This window comes from Balaenoptera musculus, chromosome 15, assembly GCF_009873245.2.
Source record: "Balaenoptera musculus isolate JJ_BM4_2016_0621 chromosome 15, mBalMus1.pri.v3, whole genome shotgun sequence".
Classification (NCBI taxonomy): Eukaryota; Metazoa; Chordata; class Mammalia; order Artiodactyla; family Balaenopteridae; genus Balaenoptera; species Balaenoptera musculus.
The window spans coordinates 57,601,374-57,622,292 of NC_045799.1; the positions used below are offsets into that span (position 1 = coordinate 57,601,374).

At 39.1% G+C, this 20,919-nt stretch overlaps 1 protein-coding gene across 2 annotated transcripts in view; it reads right to left on the reverse strand.

The window, feature by feature from the left end:
• Positions 1-20,919, reverse strand: part of GRIN2A (glutamate ionotropic receptor NMDA type subunit 2A) — a 379,488-nt gene that overhangs the window by 122,400 nt on the left and 236,169 nt on the right. For both annotated transcript variants that reach the window (XM_036827160.1, XM_036827162.1), the window contains one exon: positions 4,272-4,386. In XM_036827160.1, coding sequence (XP_036683055.1) covers positions 4,272-4,386 — 115 coding nt within the window. The remainder of the gene's footprint in view (positions 1-4,271; positions 4,387-20,919) is intronic.

Consider the following 20,919-nt stretch of genomic DNA (forward strand, 5'->3'; position numbering starts at 1 on the left):
AGCCTGACCCAGGACTGGTTAAATCCAACCAACGAGAATGATTTTACAGCTGCAAAAGTGATCCTCAGAGTGTGTAACTTCAAAAGGTGGAAAAGTAACTCCAAATGTAATAACAAAAGGCAGAAAGGCTCAAGTTCTCTACCTCTTATTATGGACAAGGAAAAAATAACTTGCATTTTGACTTTCCATTTGCAAGAGGAGAGAGAAGCCAGAATTTGAAGGATGAATAAAAGAAAGTAAGGATACAGGGAAGCATTACAGGAAAGAAAGAAAAAAAGCATGTTCAAAGTCCCAGATACATAAAGGAACCAGCTGAGACATGGAGATGTGAGCCACGTAGGACAGTGGGCTACAGGGTATACCAGAGGGAAGAGCGGAGGTAACATCTGGGGACAGAATCCAATGCTTTCCTCAAGCATCACAAAAGTGCACAAAATCCCAACCCATCCCTCTCCACACACACACCAGAGTCTAAGTTCCATGAATCAGAAATTGTTGTTTGGTCTCTCCTGTTCACTGATAGATTCCAAGCATTAAGAATAGTGCCTGGCACATAGCAGGCACTGAATAAACATTTGTGGAATGAATGAATAAACCAAGTCGTCACTCAGAGCTTGGGTGTACCGCCTAAAGAAAAAATCAAGTAAGCGTTCAATAAACAATGGCTATTGTTGTCAAAACTAGTACTCATGTCAGGGAGTTAAGCATGAAAACTCTGTAAACATTGGTAATTAATTGTGCAGGGTATCTCAATTTGAACAGTTTCAAAATATATCTTTTAATTAAGATACAATGGCATGCAATGAAACAAACAAATCTTGTGTGATAGTCTGATGCATTTTGACAAATGTTCAAGACAAGGAATATTGCCATAACTCTAGAAAGTCCCCTGTGCCCCTTTCCTATTAATCGCCCTCCTCCAAAAAAGCAACCATCATTCTGATATCTAACCCCATAGACTAGTTTTGCCTCTTCTTGAACTTCATAAAAATGGAATCATACACTATAATCTTCTGTGTCTGGCTTCTTTTGTTCAACATAATGTTTTTGCAATTCATCCGCACTGTTGTGGGTATTACCAATTCATTCCTTATTAATGTGTAGCAATCCCTTTTATGAGTATATGTAATGTATTTACCCATATCCTTGTTGATGAACCTTTGAGTTCTTTCTGATGTTTTGCTATTATGAATGTCTTATATAAATATTACTTTTTGGGTATATGTTTAAATTTCTTTGCAGTAAATACCTAGGAGTGGAATTGCTGGATCATAAGGTTGGTGTATGTTTAACTTTATAAGAAACTGCCAAACAGTTTTCCACAGTGGCTGGAATTTTACACCCCCGTCAACAATATGTAAGAGATTCAGTTGCTCCATGTCCTTACCAGCACTTGGTATTGTTGGTCCTTTTCATTTGAGCCATTCAGAGGGTATGAAGTGGTAGCTCGTTGTGGTTTTAATTTGCATGTCTCTGATTATCATCAATGTTAAACATGTTTTCATATACTTATTGACTATCTGAGTAAAATTTTTTGTGAAATTTCTAAGTCAATTTCCTGTTTTAATTGTGTGTTGTTTTTATTATTGATTTATAGTTCTTTATATATTCTGGATATGAGTCCTTTGATTGAGATATATTTTAAAAAATATTTTTTCTGGATTTGTGGCTTCTCTTTTTCAGTTTCCAACAGTGTCTCTATATGGGCAAAGATTTAAATTTTGATGGAGTCTGGTTTATTACTTTTACTGTATGCTTTCTCAGATCTCAAAATTATCCTCCTATATTTTCTTATAGAAACTTTGTAGTTTTAGCTTTTATATTTAAGTCTGAAATTTATTTTAAGTTATTTTTTGTGTATAGTGTGAGCTACGGGTCAAGGGTTGTTTTTTTTTTTTTTTCAGTAAGACTATCCAGTTGATCTAACGCCATTTATTTAAAAGGCTCTGCTTTCTCCCATTGTTATAATTATTCATCAAAAATCATTCGAATACATATTTGTGAGCCTATTTTCATTATTTCATCATTATTCAAGATGTTAGTTATAGGATTTTCATAGATAACTTTTATCAGATTGAGAAATTGCCCTTGTTTATCAAGAATGAATATTGGATTTTGTCAAATGCTTTTTCTGCATCTATTGAGATGACCATATAATTTTCTCCTTATTATGTCAATATGGTAAATTACATTGATTTATTTTTAGAATGTTAAACGAATCTTGCATTCCTAGAATAAAGCCCACCTATCCATGATGTAGTATCCTTTTCCAATATATTGCTGAACTATGATTACTAATATATTGAAAATCTCTGTGTAGATTGGTATAATTTCTTTTTAAAATATTTGATAGAATTCACAATGAAGCCATCTATGCCCAAAGTTTTTCTTGTTTTTTAAATGGGAAGGCTTTTAGTTATGAATTCAGTTTCTCAAGCAAATTTAGAGCTATTCAGATTGTCTATCTCTTTTTCTGACAGTTTTGGGAAACTGTGGTTCTTCAAGAAATTTGCCCATTTTGTCTACATCATCAAATTTGTTGGCAGAAATTTTTCATAATTTTTAAAATCATATTAATGTCTGTAGACTCTGGAATGTCTGTTGTGATATCCCCTCTTGCATTTTTAGGATTGATTATTAGTATTTGTGTCTTCTTTCTTTTGTGTGATCACTCTTGCTAGGAATTAGAAATTTTATTAATCTTTTTAAGAACTAGCTTTTGGCTTTGTTGATTTTCTCTATATTTTGTATTCTTCTGTGTTGATTTTTACTCATATTTATTTCCTTCCCCTACTTCATTTGGGTTTACTTTGCTCTATTCTTTCTAGCTTCTTAATGTAGAAGCTTAAATCGTTGACTTTACACTTTCCTTTTTTCTTTTTTTATTATAAGCATTGAAAGCTATGGATTTCCCTCTTAGCACATCATCAAATTTATTCTTCAAATTTTGATATGTTGTGTTTTCATTGTCATTCCATTAAAAATATTCCCTAATGTTTTTCTGATTTCTTCTTTGACCCATAGGTTATTTAGAAGCATGTTACCTAATTTCCAAACATCTGGGGATTTTCTATATATATTTTTGTCATTACTTTTTATTTTAATGCTGTTATGGTCAAAGAATGCATTGTGCATATTTTAATCCTTTTAAATATACTGAGACTCATTTTAGGCTCCAGAATATAGTCTACTTTGGTGAATTTTTCAAGTGTACTTGAAGGAATGTATATTTTGTGGCTGCTGGATATAGCAGAAAAATCTGTGAAGCTTCTACTTCAGAAGTCCCTTCTAGGAATCTGTCACTGACCCCCTGTCCCAAAGTCAATGCTTCCGTTTGCACAGTACTGTCTTCTGATCCTATTTAATTATAATATGACTTCCACACTATATCCTGTATCTTCCTACCCCTAAGTCTCTCAGGCCTCCATCTGATGTGCAAAATGAAAATAAACTTCGAGCTGCTGAAGTAGTTTAGAGACCATGCATTGCTTGCCCAGAAAGACACAATAACAATATAGTCCTTTTCCTTTTCAGTCCTCTTATTCTGCTTTCTGTATGATATTATGCGGACTAATTTGAGAGCTGAATTATGGGAGAGGGGGTATGCCACTGGGATAGATACTGCCATTGTATGCATGGGATCATCTACAAATTCCCTGTGAAATCTCTCCTCTCTGACTCAGTATATGGCTTGTGTGGTACATCAGATGAGTTTTTCCTGCACGTTGATTTTTAATATTTTTTATAGTTATTATATATGTTCTAGGAAATGTGCTTTACAAGAAATACAACCCTCTCCAATCCATGATTTGCAGAAGTGATGCATTTAAGTTTTGGAAATGAGTTGATTCAAAGCAAAAGACTAAGTACGTGAAAATACAAGGGGTTCATTCATAGGGCAAGATGTGTGAATATGGTACCCCATTATGAGGTTTAGGCAAACTGGTGTGATCACTGCCAGATAATGAACACTTGCTACTGCAATGATGTGAACCAAACTTCACTGCTTTTAAATTACCTTAAGTCTTTCAAGGACACTTCCTACTCAGATTTGAGAACCCAACACAAAGAACAGCACACAACTGCCACAGTTCACCCAGGGAGAGCATCTCCATCTTACAGTATCTGTCTGCCTTGTTCCATCAAGGGTCATGGAATGACATGTGGAGCTGCTCAGAGGGAAATACTTTGGGAAAAGGAGTAGTTTGAGCTCCCTTGCTGCCCACACCTTTCCTGCCTCCCCTGTATTCGGCACACGGAAGGATGCTCACCTTTTCCCATTCGCGGTCCTTGTTCAGCACGATGACCACCAGCCTGGGGTGCACCTGATAGCCTTCCTCAGTGAAGGACAAGTCTTTGCCATCCCATGTCACATTGACCATAAATCTAGAGAGAGGAAGAGAAAAACAAATGTTTAGGGAAGAATTAAAAAGGTTTCAAACAAATAAGTGGATGCCACCATCAGTATAACACTGAGAAGGTGTAAACTCATCACAAGTAGCCTCTATCTGTGGAAGCATCAGTACCCACACAGGCTCTGCTAATTTCCATGCACTCTTTTTCATGAGCCTGTAATCACTCCCAAAATCCCCAATCCTGTATAGGCATTAGTAATTTATTGCAGAAAGCACAGGGGATGGAACATATTTGTCCTGCCAGACTATAGACTTTTGTTCAAATGATCTTCTTACAGGAGGATCTGAAAGCATGTTTTAACAAGCTTCCCTAAAGGAAACTGCTTGCTCATAAACCACATGGTATACAACGTCAAAGAAATGATATCCCATTCATTCATTATTCATTCAACTAATATTTATTAAATATTTGCTACATGTCAGGACTCAGCTGGTTGGTTGGCAATAAAGAAGAAACAGACATGATCTCTGCCCTCTTAAGGCTTATAGTCTAAGGGAGAGGACAGGTATTAATTGGTTAATCACCGAACTATGACAAGTGCTACAATAGAGGGGGCGGGGTGTGCTATGTGAAAGTGAAACAGGGGTCAGGCAAGGCTTCTATAAGGAAGGGCAGCTTGACGTGAAGGATGAGTCAGCATTAACTAGATAAGAAAAGATGTAAGCACATTCCAGGCAAAGGGGACAGCATGTACAAAGGTCCTGTGGTAGTGCTTATGAAGGACTGAGTGCAAACCAGTGAGGCCAAAGCAGAGAGAGACAGGGAAATGTGGGGTGTGGTGTGGGTGAGAAGGTAAATAGGGGCAGACAGTGCAAAGCTTTTCAGGCCATGTTAAGGAGTTTTATCTTTGTTTTAAAACAATAGAAAGACACTGAAGATTTTAATCAAGGAGGTGATATAATCAGACTTTTCTTGTATCAATATAATATGACTTAAATGTTGTGTAGAGAATAGGTTTGCGGGGGACCACAGTAGGTAGAGGGGGGCTGGTCACAGTGCTCTTATTATTCAGGTGAGAGATAATGTCGGCTTTGGTCCCACTGTGGCCCCAAAAGAGGAGGAGAAGGAAGAATAGGGGCAGCAACACGTAGGACCAAGTGGAGAAATATTTAGCAGGTATTTAGTGATGGGTTAGATATGAGGGTGGGGGAGAGAGAGGCATCAAGGATGGCTCCTCGATGTCTGCCCCATACAACAACTGTGCAGTTGTCTTCATCACAGGTGATGTCTGTCTGTCTTACAATACTCTTATCTCTACCTCCCACACCCCCGCCTCAAAACCACCTCGCCTGTAGTCAGGCTTGGCTCTGATGCAGAGCAAGACAGAGCTCATTTCCCAGGATTTGGGAGGGAGGGTTCTCAGGGGTTCACATCTCTTTGCAGCGTGAGAAAAATATGATGTTGTTAAAGACGTCCAAGAAAACACACCACTTCACGGACACTCAGTAAATATAGTATGGTGGTTAGAATCATTCAGAGACCTCCCCAGAAAGACAGGGTACCTCAAAGTCATAGCATTTTCTTGCATTATATTCCTTTAACAACAAAAGTAGCTAAAGAGGTAAAATATTAAGGAAGAGGACTAGATTACAAAAATAATTCCAAAAAGAGAGATTGGCCTAACTGGTCACATGTCTGCCCCTGGGCAGCCACAATGCAGAAGACCTGACTGTGTCCTATGGGGGAAGAATCAGGTCTCCAAGGACAAGGTTAAGAAATTGGGGAACACAGAGAAAACCGTAATTCAAAAAGACACATGTACCCCAATGTTCATTGCAGCACTATTTACAATAGCCAGGTCATGGAAGCAACCTAAATGCCCATCGACAGACAAATGGATAAAGAAGTTGTGGTACATATATACAATGGAATATTACTCAGCCATAAAAAGGAATGAAACTGAGTCATTTGTTGAGACGTGGATGGATCTAGAGACTGTCATACAGAGTGAAGTCAGTCAGAAAGAGAAAAACAAATATCGTATATTAACGCATGTTATGTGGAACCTAGAAAAATGGTACAGATGAACTGGTTTGCAGGGCGGAAGTTGAGACACAGATGTAGAGAACAAACGTATGGACACCAAGGGGGGAAAGTGGTGGGGGGTGGTGGTGGGATGAATTGGGCGATTGGGATTGACATGTATACACAGATGTGTATAAAATTGATGACTGATAAGAACCTGCAGTACAAACAAACAAACAAACAAACAAAACAACTAATACTAAACTTTCTTTGGGCTATTTGTATGGAAATATGTTAATATAAATGTTTCAGACATTACATGAAATTTCTAAAAATCTTAAAAAAAAAAAAGAAATTGGGGAAAAGGCAAAGAACATTTTTGTGTATCCACTGAATGGACTGTTTGAGTCCTTAAAAAATCATGTTTTTGAGACAAGTTAATGGCATGAAGATAATGCTTGCTATTTAATGTTAAACAAGCAGAAAAGAGGATAAAAATAGGGTTTGTCTATGCATGGAAGGATCCCAGGTACTTTCCATTTTCTTTTGTGTATCTTTGTATTCTCCAAATTTTCTGCAAATAGCTTTTATTTTTAACAAAATACTGTTTGTTTAAAAACAGAAAAATCAAACACTGCTATTCTAGAAGAAGCAAAGGGTAATCACGATTCTATTTGGTGCATCTGAGGCATCGCTGATCATCTCCTAGGAAGATAATTTACCGATTCAACAACAATTTACTGAATGTCTATTGTGTGTCAGGCCTTATGGTGATTCCCATAAATACAGAAATAAAAAACACAGTGCCTGTGCCCCATCTTAAATCCTCACAATTCAGTGACATAGACACATAAACAATGAGAGTACATAGAAGGCCACTTGTGCGCCAATGCACAGGAAGTATAAGTCATGAGAACGTAGAGGAAGGGACCCTAACGCAATCTCTGCAACGTAGGGAGGACTTCCTGGGAATCTTCAAGAGTAAAGGGGTTGAGGAGAGGCGGAGAAGAGCATTCAGAGCAGAGGAGTCATCTTAAACAAACAAGAGTCAGCAAAGGAAGTGACACGCTAGGGGAAATAGCTTAGTACAGCTGACAGGCAGTGGGATTTGTCTGGAGAGCATCCCTTAGGCTAGATCATAAGGGACCTAAAGTGTCTGGATTTTGTTCAGAAGGCCATGAGGATCACGAAAGGTTTTAAGTAGAGGAGTGATTCACCGTATGGAGGAAACTGCAAGGCCAAGGGCACAGACGCATGAAATGTCACGATGGAACACTGTCCATGGAATTTCAGCATAAAAATTGCAGACAAAGCCCACCAGTGGACTTTACCTGGGCTGGCAAGAAATCTGTAACCAAGTCACTCTGGATCTGCAGTCCAAAACTCACAGTTAGGCCAGCTGATTCATTGAGGGTTTTAGTTTGTTTGTTTGTTGTTTTTTATTGAATCCAATAAGCTCTCAAGCCAACTTTTGATTATATAATAATTTGAAGTGAATAGAGTTCAGGTTGGGTCAATCTAACACCCCAAATGTGGGTGAAACTGAAAAATTTAGTCCATTAGCAAGAGGTTTGAAAATATCCAATTTGATATGTGTTTGGAAACGGCAGACCAGAGGACAAATGCTTTGGGTTTGACTTGGACCCCTGGCCCGAGGGAGAGCCATTCACAGGGTTATGTGGTGTGAACCGATGTCACGGTCACCATTTTAATCTAGGAGCTAGCATGCCCTGTTGAGCACCCAGTCTTCTTCTGATATGCCAGTTGAATCTACTTAAATCTCCCTCTTCTTTAATTCCCCATCTCTGTTTCCCCTGCTCATTTCCTTTTCTCCCATTTTGTAGTGAAATCAGATGGAGTTAGCAGGGACATTATTTAGATGCAATCCATCTTCTTCAGATTATATGGAAACAACTATATGGAAATTCTCACACTCCACATTGTTCTGTGTTCCTTTAAGAATCAGTATTCTGGACCAATGAGTCTACATACTCTATGTTAACATTGTCTATTTCCTTCCTTCCTTCTTTTCCTCTCTCCCTTCTTCCTTCCTTCCTTTCCTTCCTTCTTTCCTTCTTTCTTTTCTTTCCTTCTTTCTTTCTTCCTTCCCTTCCTTCCTTCCTATTAAAAGTCTTCAGTACCCTGGGAAGGGAAAAAAAAAAACCTCTAACAGGAATATTTGCTGAACAGTAATTTCATTATGAAGTTGGCAGGGAGCAAGTACCCATTACCTTCAATTCCCCAATCGAATTTCTAGGAAGGATGATCTGTATTTCCACAGGCTTTCTTCCCACTTAAACTTACTCCAGAGCAGAATTCTTTACCCAGGGAAAAACCATTATACACCCCACTGCTTGGTCCCCATTAACACCTGCTGGGCACTTGTATTAAACAGTAAAATCTTATCACTGTTTTGTTTATCTCTTGAAAATTGATTACAAAACTTTTAGTGATCAGATAAAATATCAGAAATTCTGGCTGCTGTTAAGCTTCGAATTACATCTTCGATGTTTCCATCAGGAGTAATAAACACATGAAGACATGCTGGCAAAACGTGGACATGGCGGAGGCTCTGATGTTTTGCAGAGGTTCCACTTCTGTGTTATTATCGTCCATTGATGGTAAAGTGTCAAGTTGTTGTTGTTTTTTTAATCAGTGAAATACATAACAGAAAATATGTAAATTATGTGAGGCACATACCTACAAATTTCCTTTGGTATCTACAGCCTCAGGTGTATGAAGCTGAAGTCCAGGTGAAAGAAACATTTCTCTACTGCTTGCATTTTGTGCCCTGTGAATTGTTGGTGTATGGGGATCAGAAATAACATGGAAAAACAGGTGGATTGTTTTCCCTCTATTATGACTGCAAAGAAATTGGGCCAGAATTATCAAGTTCTTTCTAGGTCTGCTCTAATATGGTAGCCACCAACAACCGGTGGCTATGGAGTACTTGAAATGTGGTTAGTCTGAATAGAAATGTGCCATAAGAGCATGACATACTGGATTTGGAAGACTTTGTATGAAAAAATAGTGTAAAAGATCTCATAAACAATTTTATATTCATTTCATGTTGAAAAATTTTAGACATTTTGGTCGCAGTAGGATACATTACTAAAACTAATTTCATCTTCTTTTTACTTGTTCATTGTGTGGCCAGATAATTTGAGGTAAGTGACTACATTATATTTCTACTGGACAGCTGTTCTGGACCATCTTTGGTGTTTCATTTTGTTTTTTAACCAGCAGATGGACGGTGTGCATCATGAAGGCAAGGACCTCTTATGCCTTGTTTTGTATTGTATTTTTAGTGCCAAACAGAGTGCCTGGCACATGGCTGGTGCTAAAATAAATAGGCGCAGAGTGAATAAAAGAATGAATTGCTATTGCTAGCAATTGTTGGGATCAAAGCCTGCCTCTGCTATGCCCCAGCTGTGCCACTTGGGGTCATATATTTAAAATTCTCTGAGCTTCCATTTCCTTCTTTGTAAAAACAGATCAGGTTAAACCGTAGGAAGTAACCATGACGGTTTCATGTGGTCTAACCTAGCAGATCCCTCACTCCCAGGTGTGTGGGTGGAATTAGCGATAGTGCATATAAAATGGCTGGCCCAGTGCCTGGTACACAGCTGCTGCTTAAATAGTAGTTAACCTTTACAGAAAGTTTCCATGTATTTTTTTTCCCACCCTGTCATATTTCCTAACACCCCACCCCAAATGCAACCTCACCCTTTTAAAGCCATGCTTATTGCGGCCATTCTGGGTACTCATTGCCAGGATCCTTCTTTCTTTTTGTCAAAGGCCAACCGTATATGGGCTGCATAAGCTCTTTTAACTATTACTTAAAGTGTCTCATTCCTCCAGATTTCTATTTTCTTCTCTCTTTTGCCTCGTAAGTCTCCTTTAACTTCCCAAATCTGATTATTTGTAATGTTCTCTAGACATATTATTATTCACTATTTCCCTTCAGACTTTAATTCTCTTACTGTTTCATAAATGCCACCAGAACCCATTCAGCGTGTCTCAATTTTCAGTTAATTTTCCATCGGCTTTGCTATTTCTCATGTTCCCCAGGCCTTTTCCTGAATCGCACTATCCCTTAAATGCCTCCTCAAACTGCTTTGGTGTCACCATTTTTTTCATTTGTCATTTAATTTACATGTTTTTGAAAACAGAGTCACTGTTTTTTTTTACCCTTTTTCAGTTCTCAAGACACTCTCATTTTTACAAAATAGTTTGGCTCTTTCCATCCTCCTCTTGGTGGTTTGAAATCCCTTCCACTTTGATGTCTTTCTCAGCACCCTCTCATCCTCCATTAACCATTCCCTTTTGGGCACGAATCCTCTCTTTAGAGCAAACTCATGGTTTTTCGACTCCCAACTCCTGCACCACCCCTTCCCCAAATACGCCCTCACACCATTTCTTTTCAGCAAGTCTCTTAATGAGTGTACTTTCCTCTTTGCCCCGGTTCTTAATTTCATATATTCATTGGTGGGTTCTCATTTCCCCTGAATGATTACCAAAGGCATGACCACAGAGCTGAGACTTAAATGTCAGGACAGAAATGTAATAACTCCAACACACAGATCTGCATAATCCAGGCCAGCATAATTCAAAATGGACTCAGAAACTACAGCATAATGAAAAAGAAGAAAAAAAACACCCCAAAACAAAGAAACAAAACTGGGTTAAAAAAAGAGAGGGGAGTATTTACTCCTTCTCAAATTCCATTGTGGCCAATTAAAAAATGATAATAATAATGTTAGTTGTCTTGGCTAAGCAATACTAATTTAAAAAAATTAGAACAGGAGTGGTAAGCTCCAAAAAGGCAGGGATCTTTCTTTTGATCACTGCGATTCTAAAACACCTAAAAGAGTGTCCTGCAGTACGAGCTTAAAAGTATTTGTTGAATAAATGAACAAATGAATGAGCAGGCATAGGCTGCTGGGATCTTGTTCATTCAACATTTATTTCCTGTGCAACAACTGTAGAGAAGCAATTCTGCAAGACGACTGTTTAGTTTAGGAATCAGAAAGCCTGGGTTAGCATGCAGTTCTGTGGCTTCAAATCCCCGGTAAGTCTCCTAAATTCTCAGGGCATCCATTTCCTCTTCTGTAAAAGTCAAGTTATGATAGCCACATCTCTCTGTAATTATAGGGATCACATTAGATGACATTTAATGGGAGAGGTATGTAATGTGACCAGCAGAATGTTGGCACATAATGGTATCTGGTAAATGATGACAGCGGGGGTAGTAGTAGGTGTCACGGTTTCACATATTTATCTTTTTTCCTTCTAAAATTTGAAATTAAAAGGCTTTCTCTTAGATGCTCGAGGATCATTTTGACTGCTAATCCCAGTTTTCCAAGGGAGGCAATGAACCCTGTAGGCCCCTACCCCAAGCTAATCTGATTACTCAGAGCCCCAGGTACCCCTGGACCAGGCTATGGTGCAAGAGTGCTGACCCAGGTACCAGCCTGCCCTTCATGACTCCTGGGCTTCCCGTCTCTGCTTGGTGAGCACACCTGAGCCAAAGGTGACCCTCTGAGGACATGCCCCACCGACTATCTTTCGTAATACAATTTCTAAGTCTAAAACATGGAGTAAGTTAGGGCAAAGCTTTCTCTGTAAGTGTGACCATTCTATCTACCCCATCACTAGACAACATGCTTGACCCATTTGGCCAAAGGTTTGCAGTGGGAACAGGATCTATAGAGTAGGATCTACGATGCATGCCCTAATTCTACTTTATCAGGAATTATTGGAAGCCTGAGTGTCCGTAAATAAAGCGGTTCTCAGGATCTCTTGCTCCTTATATGTGTGGTTTTTTCAGGTACATGATGGGGTACGTGGAAATTCTTAAAATTCTGGATAGTATTTTGTAACACTATCAAAATAGTACTGAACATATCACCATGAACCTCTAATGGCTCTGCCTCACCTAACCATTGGAACTGGCTGGCACAGGGGTCAATGGATTCATCCCCTGCAATGAGCATCTATTCCAAGAGAGCTGGAAAAAAGTAGGCAACATGACAAGCAGTTTCTATGAACTCCCTGGATCACCTGTGCCTATGCTGTCGAATTATTCAGGATCTCAAACAGGCAGATGTACACGGATGTTGACTCCTCACCTTCCCCAAATGTGCAGAATGAGATGATGTGAATCAATTGAAAGTGCAACTTTATCCAAGAATCGCTGGGTATCCCCCCATCCTGGAACCTTAGGCCCCATGAGAAGAGGGGATTTGTCTATTTTGTTCTCGGCTGTACCTCCTTTCCAGAACCTGGAACAGTGCCTGGCAGAGAGAAGCTGCTCAGTACATATTTACTGAGGGAAGGAAAAGTCTCAGGTCTCTATCGTATTCTCTAGCCCTCTGACAATGAGCCCCACTTTCTCTATCTGTCCAGAGCGTGTTCACCTGTGCTCAGTGGGTCTCTGGGGACCTGAAGAGGTAACTAAGGCAGAGGAGAAAGGTTGGGGCCCAGGAGATGGCAGATCGTGGGGCTTCTCAGCCTCCATAATCATGTGAGCTAATCTCTCATAGTAAATGTCTTTCTCTATATAAATATCTTACTACTGTTTCTCTGGAGAACCCTGACTAATACAATCTGATACTACCAACTGCCAGAGGAACTGTGAAAATAAAACACAAATCTGCAGTGAATACGATGCAAAGGGGTCCCCTCCGCGTTATTCATAACCTGTACAACTATATCACCTCTGCCGGGTTACAAGGTACTTGAGGACAAGAGTACATAACTCAGTACTTTTAACTCTAGGAACACTGTCAGGTAGAGAGAAGAGCAGATTAGGGATTTGCAAGCTAGAGTTGAGTTTTAAACCCTCCATTATTGACGCTGTGCCTTTAAGCAAATCATCCAACTCCTCTGAGTCTCACCTCACTCCTATGTCAATGGGGTAAAACACCACTGTCTTAGTCTGCTCAGGTTGCTGTTACAAAACACCATGGATTGGGTGACTTAAACAACAGGCACTTATTTGTCACAGTTCTGGAGACTGGAAGTCCTAGGTCATGCCTGGGCAGATTCGAATCCTGGTGAGGATTCTCTTCCTGGTTTACATACTATCCTGCTGTGTCCTCACATGGCCAAAGAGGCAGATCTCTAGTCTCTTTCTCTTTTTTAAGGACACTAATTCCATCATGAGGGCCCCACCCTCATGACCTCATCTAACCATAACAACTTCCCGAAGACCTCACCTCCAAATAACATCCCACTGGGAATTAGAGCTTCAGCATGTGAATTTTGGGAGAATGCAAACATTCAGTGCCTAACAACCACACAGCGTTAATGAGAAGTTTTGCGGTGCTAGGGCTAAGAAGTAGGATTGACATCTGTAAGTAGTATGAACAACTATCTCAGTTTTCCCAGAACTGAGGGATTTCCTGGGGCATGGAACATTCAGTGCTAAAACCAAGATCATAAGTTATGGACCATAAATTAAGAGTTTGGTCCAGTAAGCAACACCTCAAAAGCACATCTATCGAAAGGCCTCAAATTTATTTCTTATCAAACACATCCTCAATTCAAATAAATATTAATTGAGTACCTATACTATATGCCAGCAACATGCAGGAGATAAAATGGGAGGTAAAAAACTTGTGTTCCTTCCCTTGAAGTCACTTACAGTTTAGGGAGAAAACAGGTTTTATATAATAACTCCAATAAATGGTAATATATTTGCAACTAAAGTCCCTGATGCTATAGGAACATTAGCAGGGGGACCGAATCTATCAGAATACTGATTAGTCTTCCATTGCTCCATTTCTACTTGCTTTTTTTCTGGGCAAATACCAAGTTGAGTTCTTGGAAGGAATCAAAAACTCTCATGCTTTCCAGGTATGAGACAGGACAGATAACATCAAGGGCTGAAAAAGACCAGATACAAGATTATAGAGAATGATGAAAACCCCAGCTAAAGGTATTCAGTAAATTAATTTTAAAATAATACTGTAAATGAAATGTAGCACATCTACTAACCACTCATTTGAACTCTCTGTTCTAAATTCAAACTTAGGAATATTCATATTCCTTCCTCCAGCAAAAACCCTGCTTCCTTCTATGCCCACATAACTCACAAGATTGCATCCCTTGGACCTAATGGAACTTAAAAGCTTTTGCACAGCAAAGGAAACCATAAACAAGATGAAAAGACAACCCTCAGAATGGGAGAAAATATTTGCAAATGAAGCAATCGACAAGGGATTAATCTCCAAAATATACAAACAGCTCATGCAGCTCAATAACAAAAAAACAAACAACCCAATCAAAAGATGCGCAGAAGACCTAAATAGACATTTCTCCAGAGAAGACATACAGGTGGCCAACAAACACATGAAAAGACGCTCAACATCACTAATCATTAGAGAAATGCAAATCAAAACTACAATGAGATATCACCTCACACCAGTCAGAATGGCCATCATTAAGAAATCTACAAACAATAAATGCTGGAGAGGATGTGGAGAAAAGGGAACCCTCTTACACTGTTGGTGGGAATGTAAATTGATACAGCCACTATGGAGAACAGTATGGAGGTTCCTTAAGAAACTAAAAATAGAACTACCATATGACCCAAAAATCCCTCTCCTGGGCATATACCCAGACAAAACTATAATTCGAAAAGATACATGCACCCCTATGTTCATAGCAGCACTATTTACAGTAGCCAGGACATGGAAGCAACCTAAATGTCCATCAACAGAGGAATGGATAAAGAAGATGTGGTAAATATATACAATGGAATATTACTCAGCCATAAAAAGGAACATAATTGGGTAATTTGTAGTGACGTGGATGGACCTAGAGACTGTCATACAGAGTGAAGTAAGTCAGAAAGAGAAAAACAAATATCGTATATCAACACATATATGTGGAATTTAAAAAAATGGTACAGATGAACTTATCTGCAAAGCAGAAATAGAGACAGACGTAGAGAACAGACGTATGGATACCAAGGGGGGAAGGAGCAGTGGGATGGACTGGGAGATTGGGATTGACATATATACACTACTATGTATAAAATAGATAACTATTGAGAACAGACTGTATAGCACAGGGAACTCTATTCATTGCTCTTTGGTGACCTAAATGGGAAGGAAATCCAAGGAAGAAGGGATATATGTATACATGTGGCTGATTCACTTTGCTGTACAGCAGAAACTAACACAACATTGTAAAGCAACTATACTCCAATAAAAAAAAAAGATTGCCTCTTTGTAGGGTGGCTTACTGACACACAATAAGTTCCCTTATTTGGAAAAGCAGCACCACCCCCCCTCCGACCACTATATACACCTGAACATCTATTCTTCTCCTCTCCTTTGGCCATAAAAAATAGATCCAGTGGGAGAGGGAAGTGCACCTCTCCCAAGCTGGAACCATCAGATTCTCTCTTCTGGAAATTGAAACTTGATGGTTGAGACAGAGACCAGAAATTATTTGATCAGGACCAAGGTGATAGTAAATTTTCTTCATCAGTAAATGTTGCCTCACCTTCTGACCTTTCCAAACCTTGGCTGCTTAATATTTACTTCGATTTTTCAAGATACCCCCAGTAAAGTCCCAATGTGTTTTCTATCATTCCTTCTTCATTACCTCCTTTTGTTTAATTAAGCTAGTGAGAGTTAATTTCTGTTACTTACTACCTAAATACTTTAAATAATACATTTTACCTGGGCTGTTAAAAGATCTTACCTGGTCTCTAGACTCGCTGTATATCATCCCTTACACTCATTTGAAGCCTGCCTGCCAGATAAATGTTCCTAAACCTCAGTTCCAATTATGTACACCTCTACTCAAAAGCTTGAAATGGCTCCCTAATGTCCAAAGCTAAAATCCATGCTCCTTAGCCAACTTTAACTTTCAACCTTACTTTCTAAAACTGCTCTTTACATACCTTGCATTGGAGCAGACCCAAACACTCATGGTGTCCTTGTGATTTCCCACTTCTTGGCTACCTGTTCCTACGTTTTCTTCCACTGGGAAAACAGTAAAAGCTGATGTTTCTTGCTATGACCATTTCTTGATGATAGATCTTCCCCTACCTGGCCAATAGGAGTATCTCTGGCCACAGTGATTGGTTCAGATGGGCACATGACTCAAGCTCATCCAATCAGAATCCTTCTCTGGGAATTTTCTGTTGCAGCTAGAGAGAATACGGCCTCTCTTGACTTAAGGAGATACCGTGACAAAAGTATGTGAACCCACATCTATTTAAATGACGCTCTTTCCCATCTCAATGGGATGAAACAGTGAGCCATAACAGAGAGAAACATGAGAGAGAAAGGGAAAAAGAGTGAGAGAGAGAGAGGGATTTGAAGACATCATTTGCACCTGGATCAAGATATGGCAGATAAGACGTACACCCCATATATGCCTTTCCAGTTGAATAGACCAATACATCCTTTTGTTTTTGTTTTGTTTTTTCTTAACTTAATGAGAATTGGTTTTCTATAATTTAATATCATAAAAGTCTCAATGGATACAAAGATTTTTCTCCCCTGAATATTCACATATTCAGACTCCCCAAAACTGAGCATAGAGTTCACCTCTTTCCAAAATGTTCACTGAGCTTCCAGCCTCATCTCCCTCCTTGGAACTCTCATCACTTCCTCTGCAGCTCCCTTTCTACCTTGTTGCAGAGTTTTTCACACACTTACACATCATCTCCTTTGCTGGAGGGTAAACTCCTGGGCATCATGGGCCTTGTCTGAGTTGGTGCCACACGCCCTGCACCCTGAGCACAGCGTCCAGCATATGGCAGGTGATCAGTGACCATTTGCTGAATGAACAAGATCAGATTTTCATCTGGCCAGAGCTGGAGGCCTCAGCAGCACAGAGAATGTCCCGGTGTGCTGGATGACACCTCAGAACCATCAGGACAGAGTTAAATATGTCCTGGCCTAAACAGCAGTCTAAAGGCTCCCCAGTCTCATAATGAAACTTGACAGCCCTGTGTAAATTCAGCAGTAATAATGTTTCACATCCTGCCATGGATTTCTGGTGTGGAAATCTGCCCCCCAGAAGACTCAGCTCTGCAATCTTGCCCTGCCCTGATAGTCCTATCTTCTCCCATAACTGCTAGATCACTTTCTCCATGGGAAAGAAAATAATGTAATTATTTCCTAAAGAGCAAAGAAGAACTGCTAGATCAATGATGGTTGGGTTTTTAAAATAAATAATAGAAAGAATACAGCTCTTTTTTTTTATAACTCCTCTTCCTATTTGTTTTCCACATCACTTTAAAGGATTAATTTTACAACTGCTGGGAAATAATTGTGGGGAGAGTAGGAAGAAGAAAAAGATGAAACAAAAGAGTAGTAAGGAGAAAAAGAAGGAAGAGAAGTTAGAGAGAAGGAAAAGTGGGGGGAAGGGAGAGAAAGGTAGACAGGGAAAGGAGTGGAGAAAGAAGCCTGGGAAAAGGAGGGGTGATGTTTTCTCCCACTAGAATAATAAAACAAAATGGAGTTTGAAGCAGAGCAGGGCCCTTCAGGAAAGCTGGAAAGCACTCTGTGGGAGGAGATCCTCACAGCAGTAGGATGGGCAAGAGAGAGAGGGAAAGAGAGAGAGGCAAGATGGAGGTAGTCCAGAGCTGGTCATGCAGCAAGCAGGAAGGGGACCAGCGGGAAGAGGTCCCATGTTGTGGTTTGGCAACGAGCCCTCCCTGGTGACACTGGAAAAGTAGGTCAGTTTCAGAGCTGGCTGGGGATGAATGGTCAGCCAGGAACAGTGGTGGGAAGTGCGGATGCTGAGTGAGAGGTCGACCTACGCACAGGACCTGGGAGATGGGGCAACTCCCTAGTGCAACGGGAAGAATGAAAGCCAATTCTAGACAGCACCATCCAATAGATTTTTCCCAAGGATAGAAATTCATACATCTGTGATGTCCGTTACGGTAGTTGCTCGTCACCTAGGGCTACTGAGCTCTTGAAATGTGGAGAGTGTGACTGAGGAACTGAATTTTCCATTTTATTTTATTTTAATGAATTTAAATTTAAATAGCCACATATGGCTAGTGGCTGCCATGTTGGACAGCTCGAGTCTGAAAGCTGTGTGGATCACATTCAAGAAGGAACTGATTCAGGAGAACGGATAAGTGACCTGGAAGATAAAATAGTGGAAATAACTACTGCCGAGCAGAATAAAGAAAAAAGAATGAAAAGAACTGAGGACAGTCTCAGAGACCTCTGGGACAACACTAAATGCATCAATATTCGAATTATAGGGGTCCCAGAAGAAGAAGAGAAAAAGAAAGGGACTGAGAAAATATTTGAAGAGATTATAGTTGAAAACTTCCCTAATATGGGAAAGGAAATAGTTAATCAAGTCCTGGAAGCACAGAGAGTCCCATACAGGATAAATCCAAGGAGAAACACGCCAAGACACATATTAAGCAAACCATCAAAAATTAAATATAAAGAAAACATATTAAAAGTAGAAAGGGAAAAACAACAAATAACACACAAGGGAATCCCCATAAGGTTAACAGCTGATCTTTCAGCAGAAACTCTGCAAGCCAGAAGGGAGTGGCAGGACATATTTAAAGTGATGAAGGAGAAAAACCTACAACCAAGACTACTCTACCCAGCAAGGATCTCATTCAGATTTGATGGCGAAATTAAAACCTTTACAGACAAGCAAAAGCTGAGAGAGTTCAGCACCACCAAACCAGCTTTACAACAAATGCTAAAGGAACTTCTCTAGGCAAGAAACACAAGAGAAGGAAAACACCTACAATAACAAACCCAAAACATTTAAGAAAATGGGAATAGGAATATACATATTGATAATTACCTTAAATGTAAATGGATTAAATGCTCCCACCAAAAGACACAGACTGGCTGAATGGATACAAAAACAAGACCCATATATATGCTGTCTACAAGAGACCCACTTCAGACCTAGGGACACATACAGACTGAAAGTGAGGGGATGGAAAAAGATATTCCATGCAAATGGAAACCAAAAGAAAGCTGGAGCAGCAATTCTCATATCAGACAAAATAGACTTTAAAATAAAGACTATTACAAGAGACAAAGAGGACACTATATAAGGATCAAGGGATCGATCCAAGAAGAAGATATAACAATTGTAAATATTTATGCACCCAACATAGGAGCACCTCAATACATAAGGCAAGTAGTAACAGCCATAAAAGGGGAAATCGACAGTAACACAATCATAGTGGGGACTTTAACACCCCACTTTCACCAATGGACAGATCATCCAAAATGAAAATAAATAAGGAAACACAAGCTTTAAATGATACATTAAACAAGATGCACTTAATTGATATTTATAGGACATTCCACCCAAAACCAACAGAATACACATTTTTCTCAAGTGCTCATGGAACATTCTCCAGGATAGATCGTATCTTGGGTCACAAATCAAGCCTTGGTAAATTTAAGAAAACTGAAATCGTATCAAGTGTCTTTTCCAACCACAACGCTATGAGACTAGATATCAATTACAGGAAAAGATCTGTAAAAAATACAAACACATGGAGGCTAAACAACACACTACTTAATAACGAAGTGATCACTGAAGAAATCAAAGGGGAAATCAAAAAATACCTAGAAACAAATGACAATGGAGACACAAGGACCCAAAACCTATGGGATGCAGCAAAAGCAGTTCTAAGAGGGAAGTTTATAGCAATACAAGCCTACCTCAAGAAACAGGAAACGTCTCAAATAAACAACCTAACCTTGCACCTAAAGCAATTAGAGAAAGAAGAACAAAAAAACCCCAAAGTTAGCAGAAGGAAAGAAATCATAAAGATCAGATCAGAAATAAATGAAAAAGAAATGAAGGAAACAATAGCAAAGATCAATAAAACTAAAAGCTGGTTCTTTGAGAAGATAAACAAAATTGATAAACCATTAGCCAGACTCATCAAGAAAAAAAGGAAGAAGACTCAAATCAATAGAATTAGAAATGAAAAAGGAGAAGTAACAACTGACACTGCAGAAGAAGGAACTGATTGCCAAGAGGAACCAAAAGGCTGTTTTCCGAAATGTCATAAGTGTACGTTTCAGGTGGCACACAGATTCATTTCGATGGTGCATAGGTTAACTTTATTTGTAGGATTAAATTTGTTTATTTTAAGATATATCTGAAAGTGGAACTAGCAAATCAGACACATTATTTCATAGATATCATTGCTTAGGAAGAAACTATAGTGAAATTTTATCTCTAAAAAAGTAAATCAATGTAAATAAAAAGTACTATGTGAAAAATATCACAGAGTGTTTAGAGTTATGAAAAAAGTAATAAACATATTCATATAAATGGAATCATATGGTGTGTGGCCTTTTGTGTCTGGCTTCTTTCACTTAGTATCATGTCTTCAAGGTTCATCCATGTTGGCGCATGTATCGGTATTTCATTCCTTTATGGCTGAATATTATTCCATTCTATGGATATACAGATTAAGCTTATCCATTCATCTGTTGAGGGACATTTGTTTACACCTTTTGGTTATCGTGAATAGTGGTGCTATCGACATTCGTG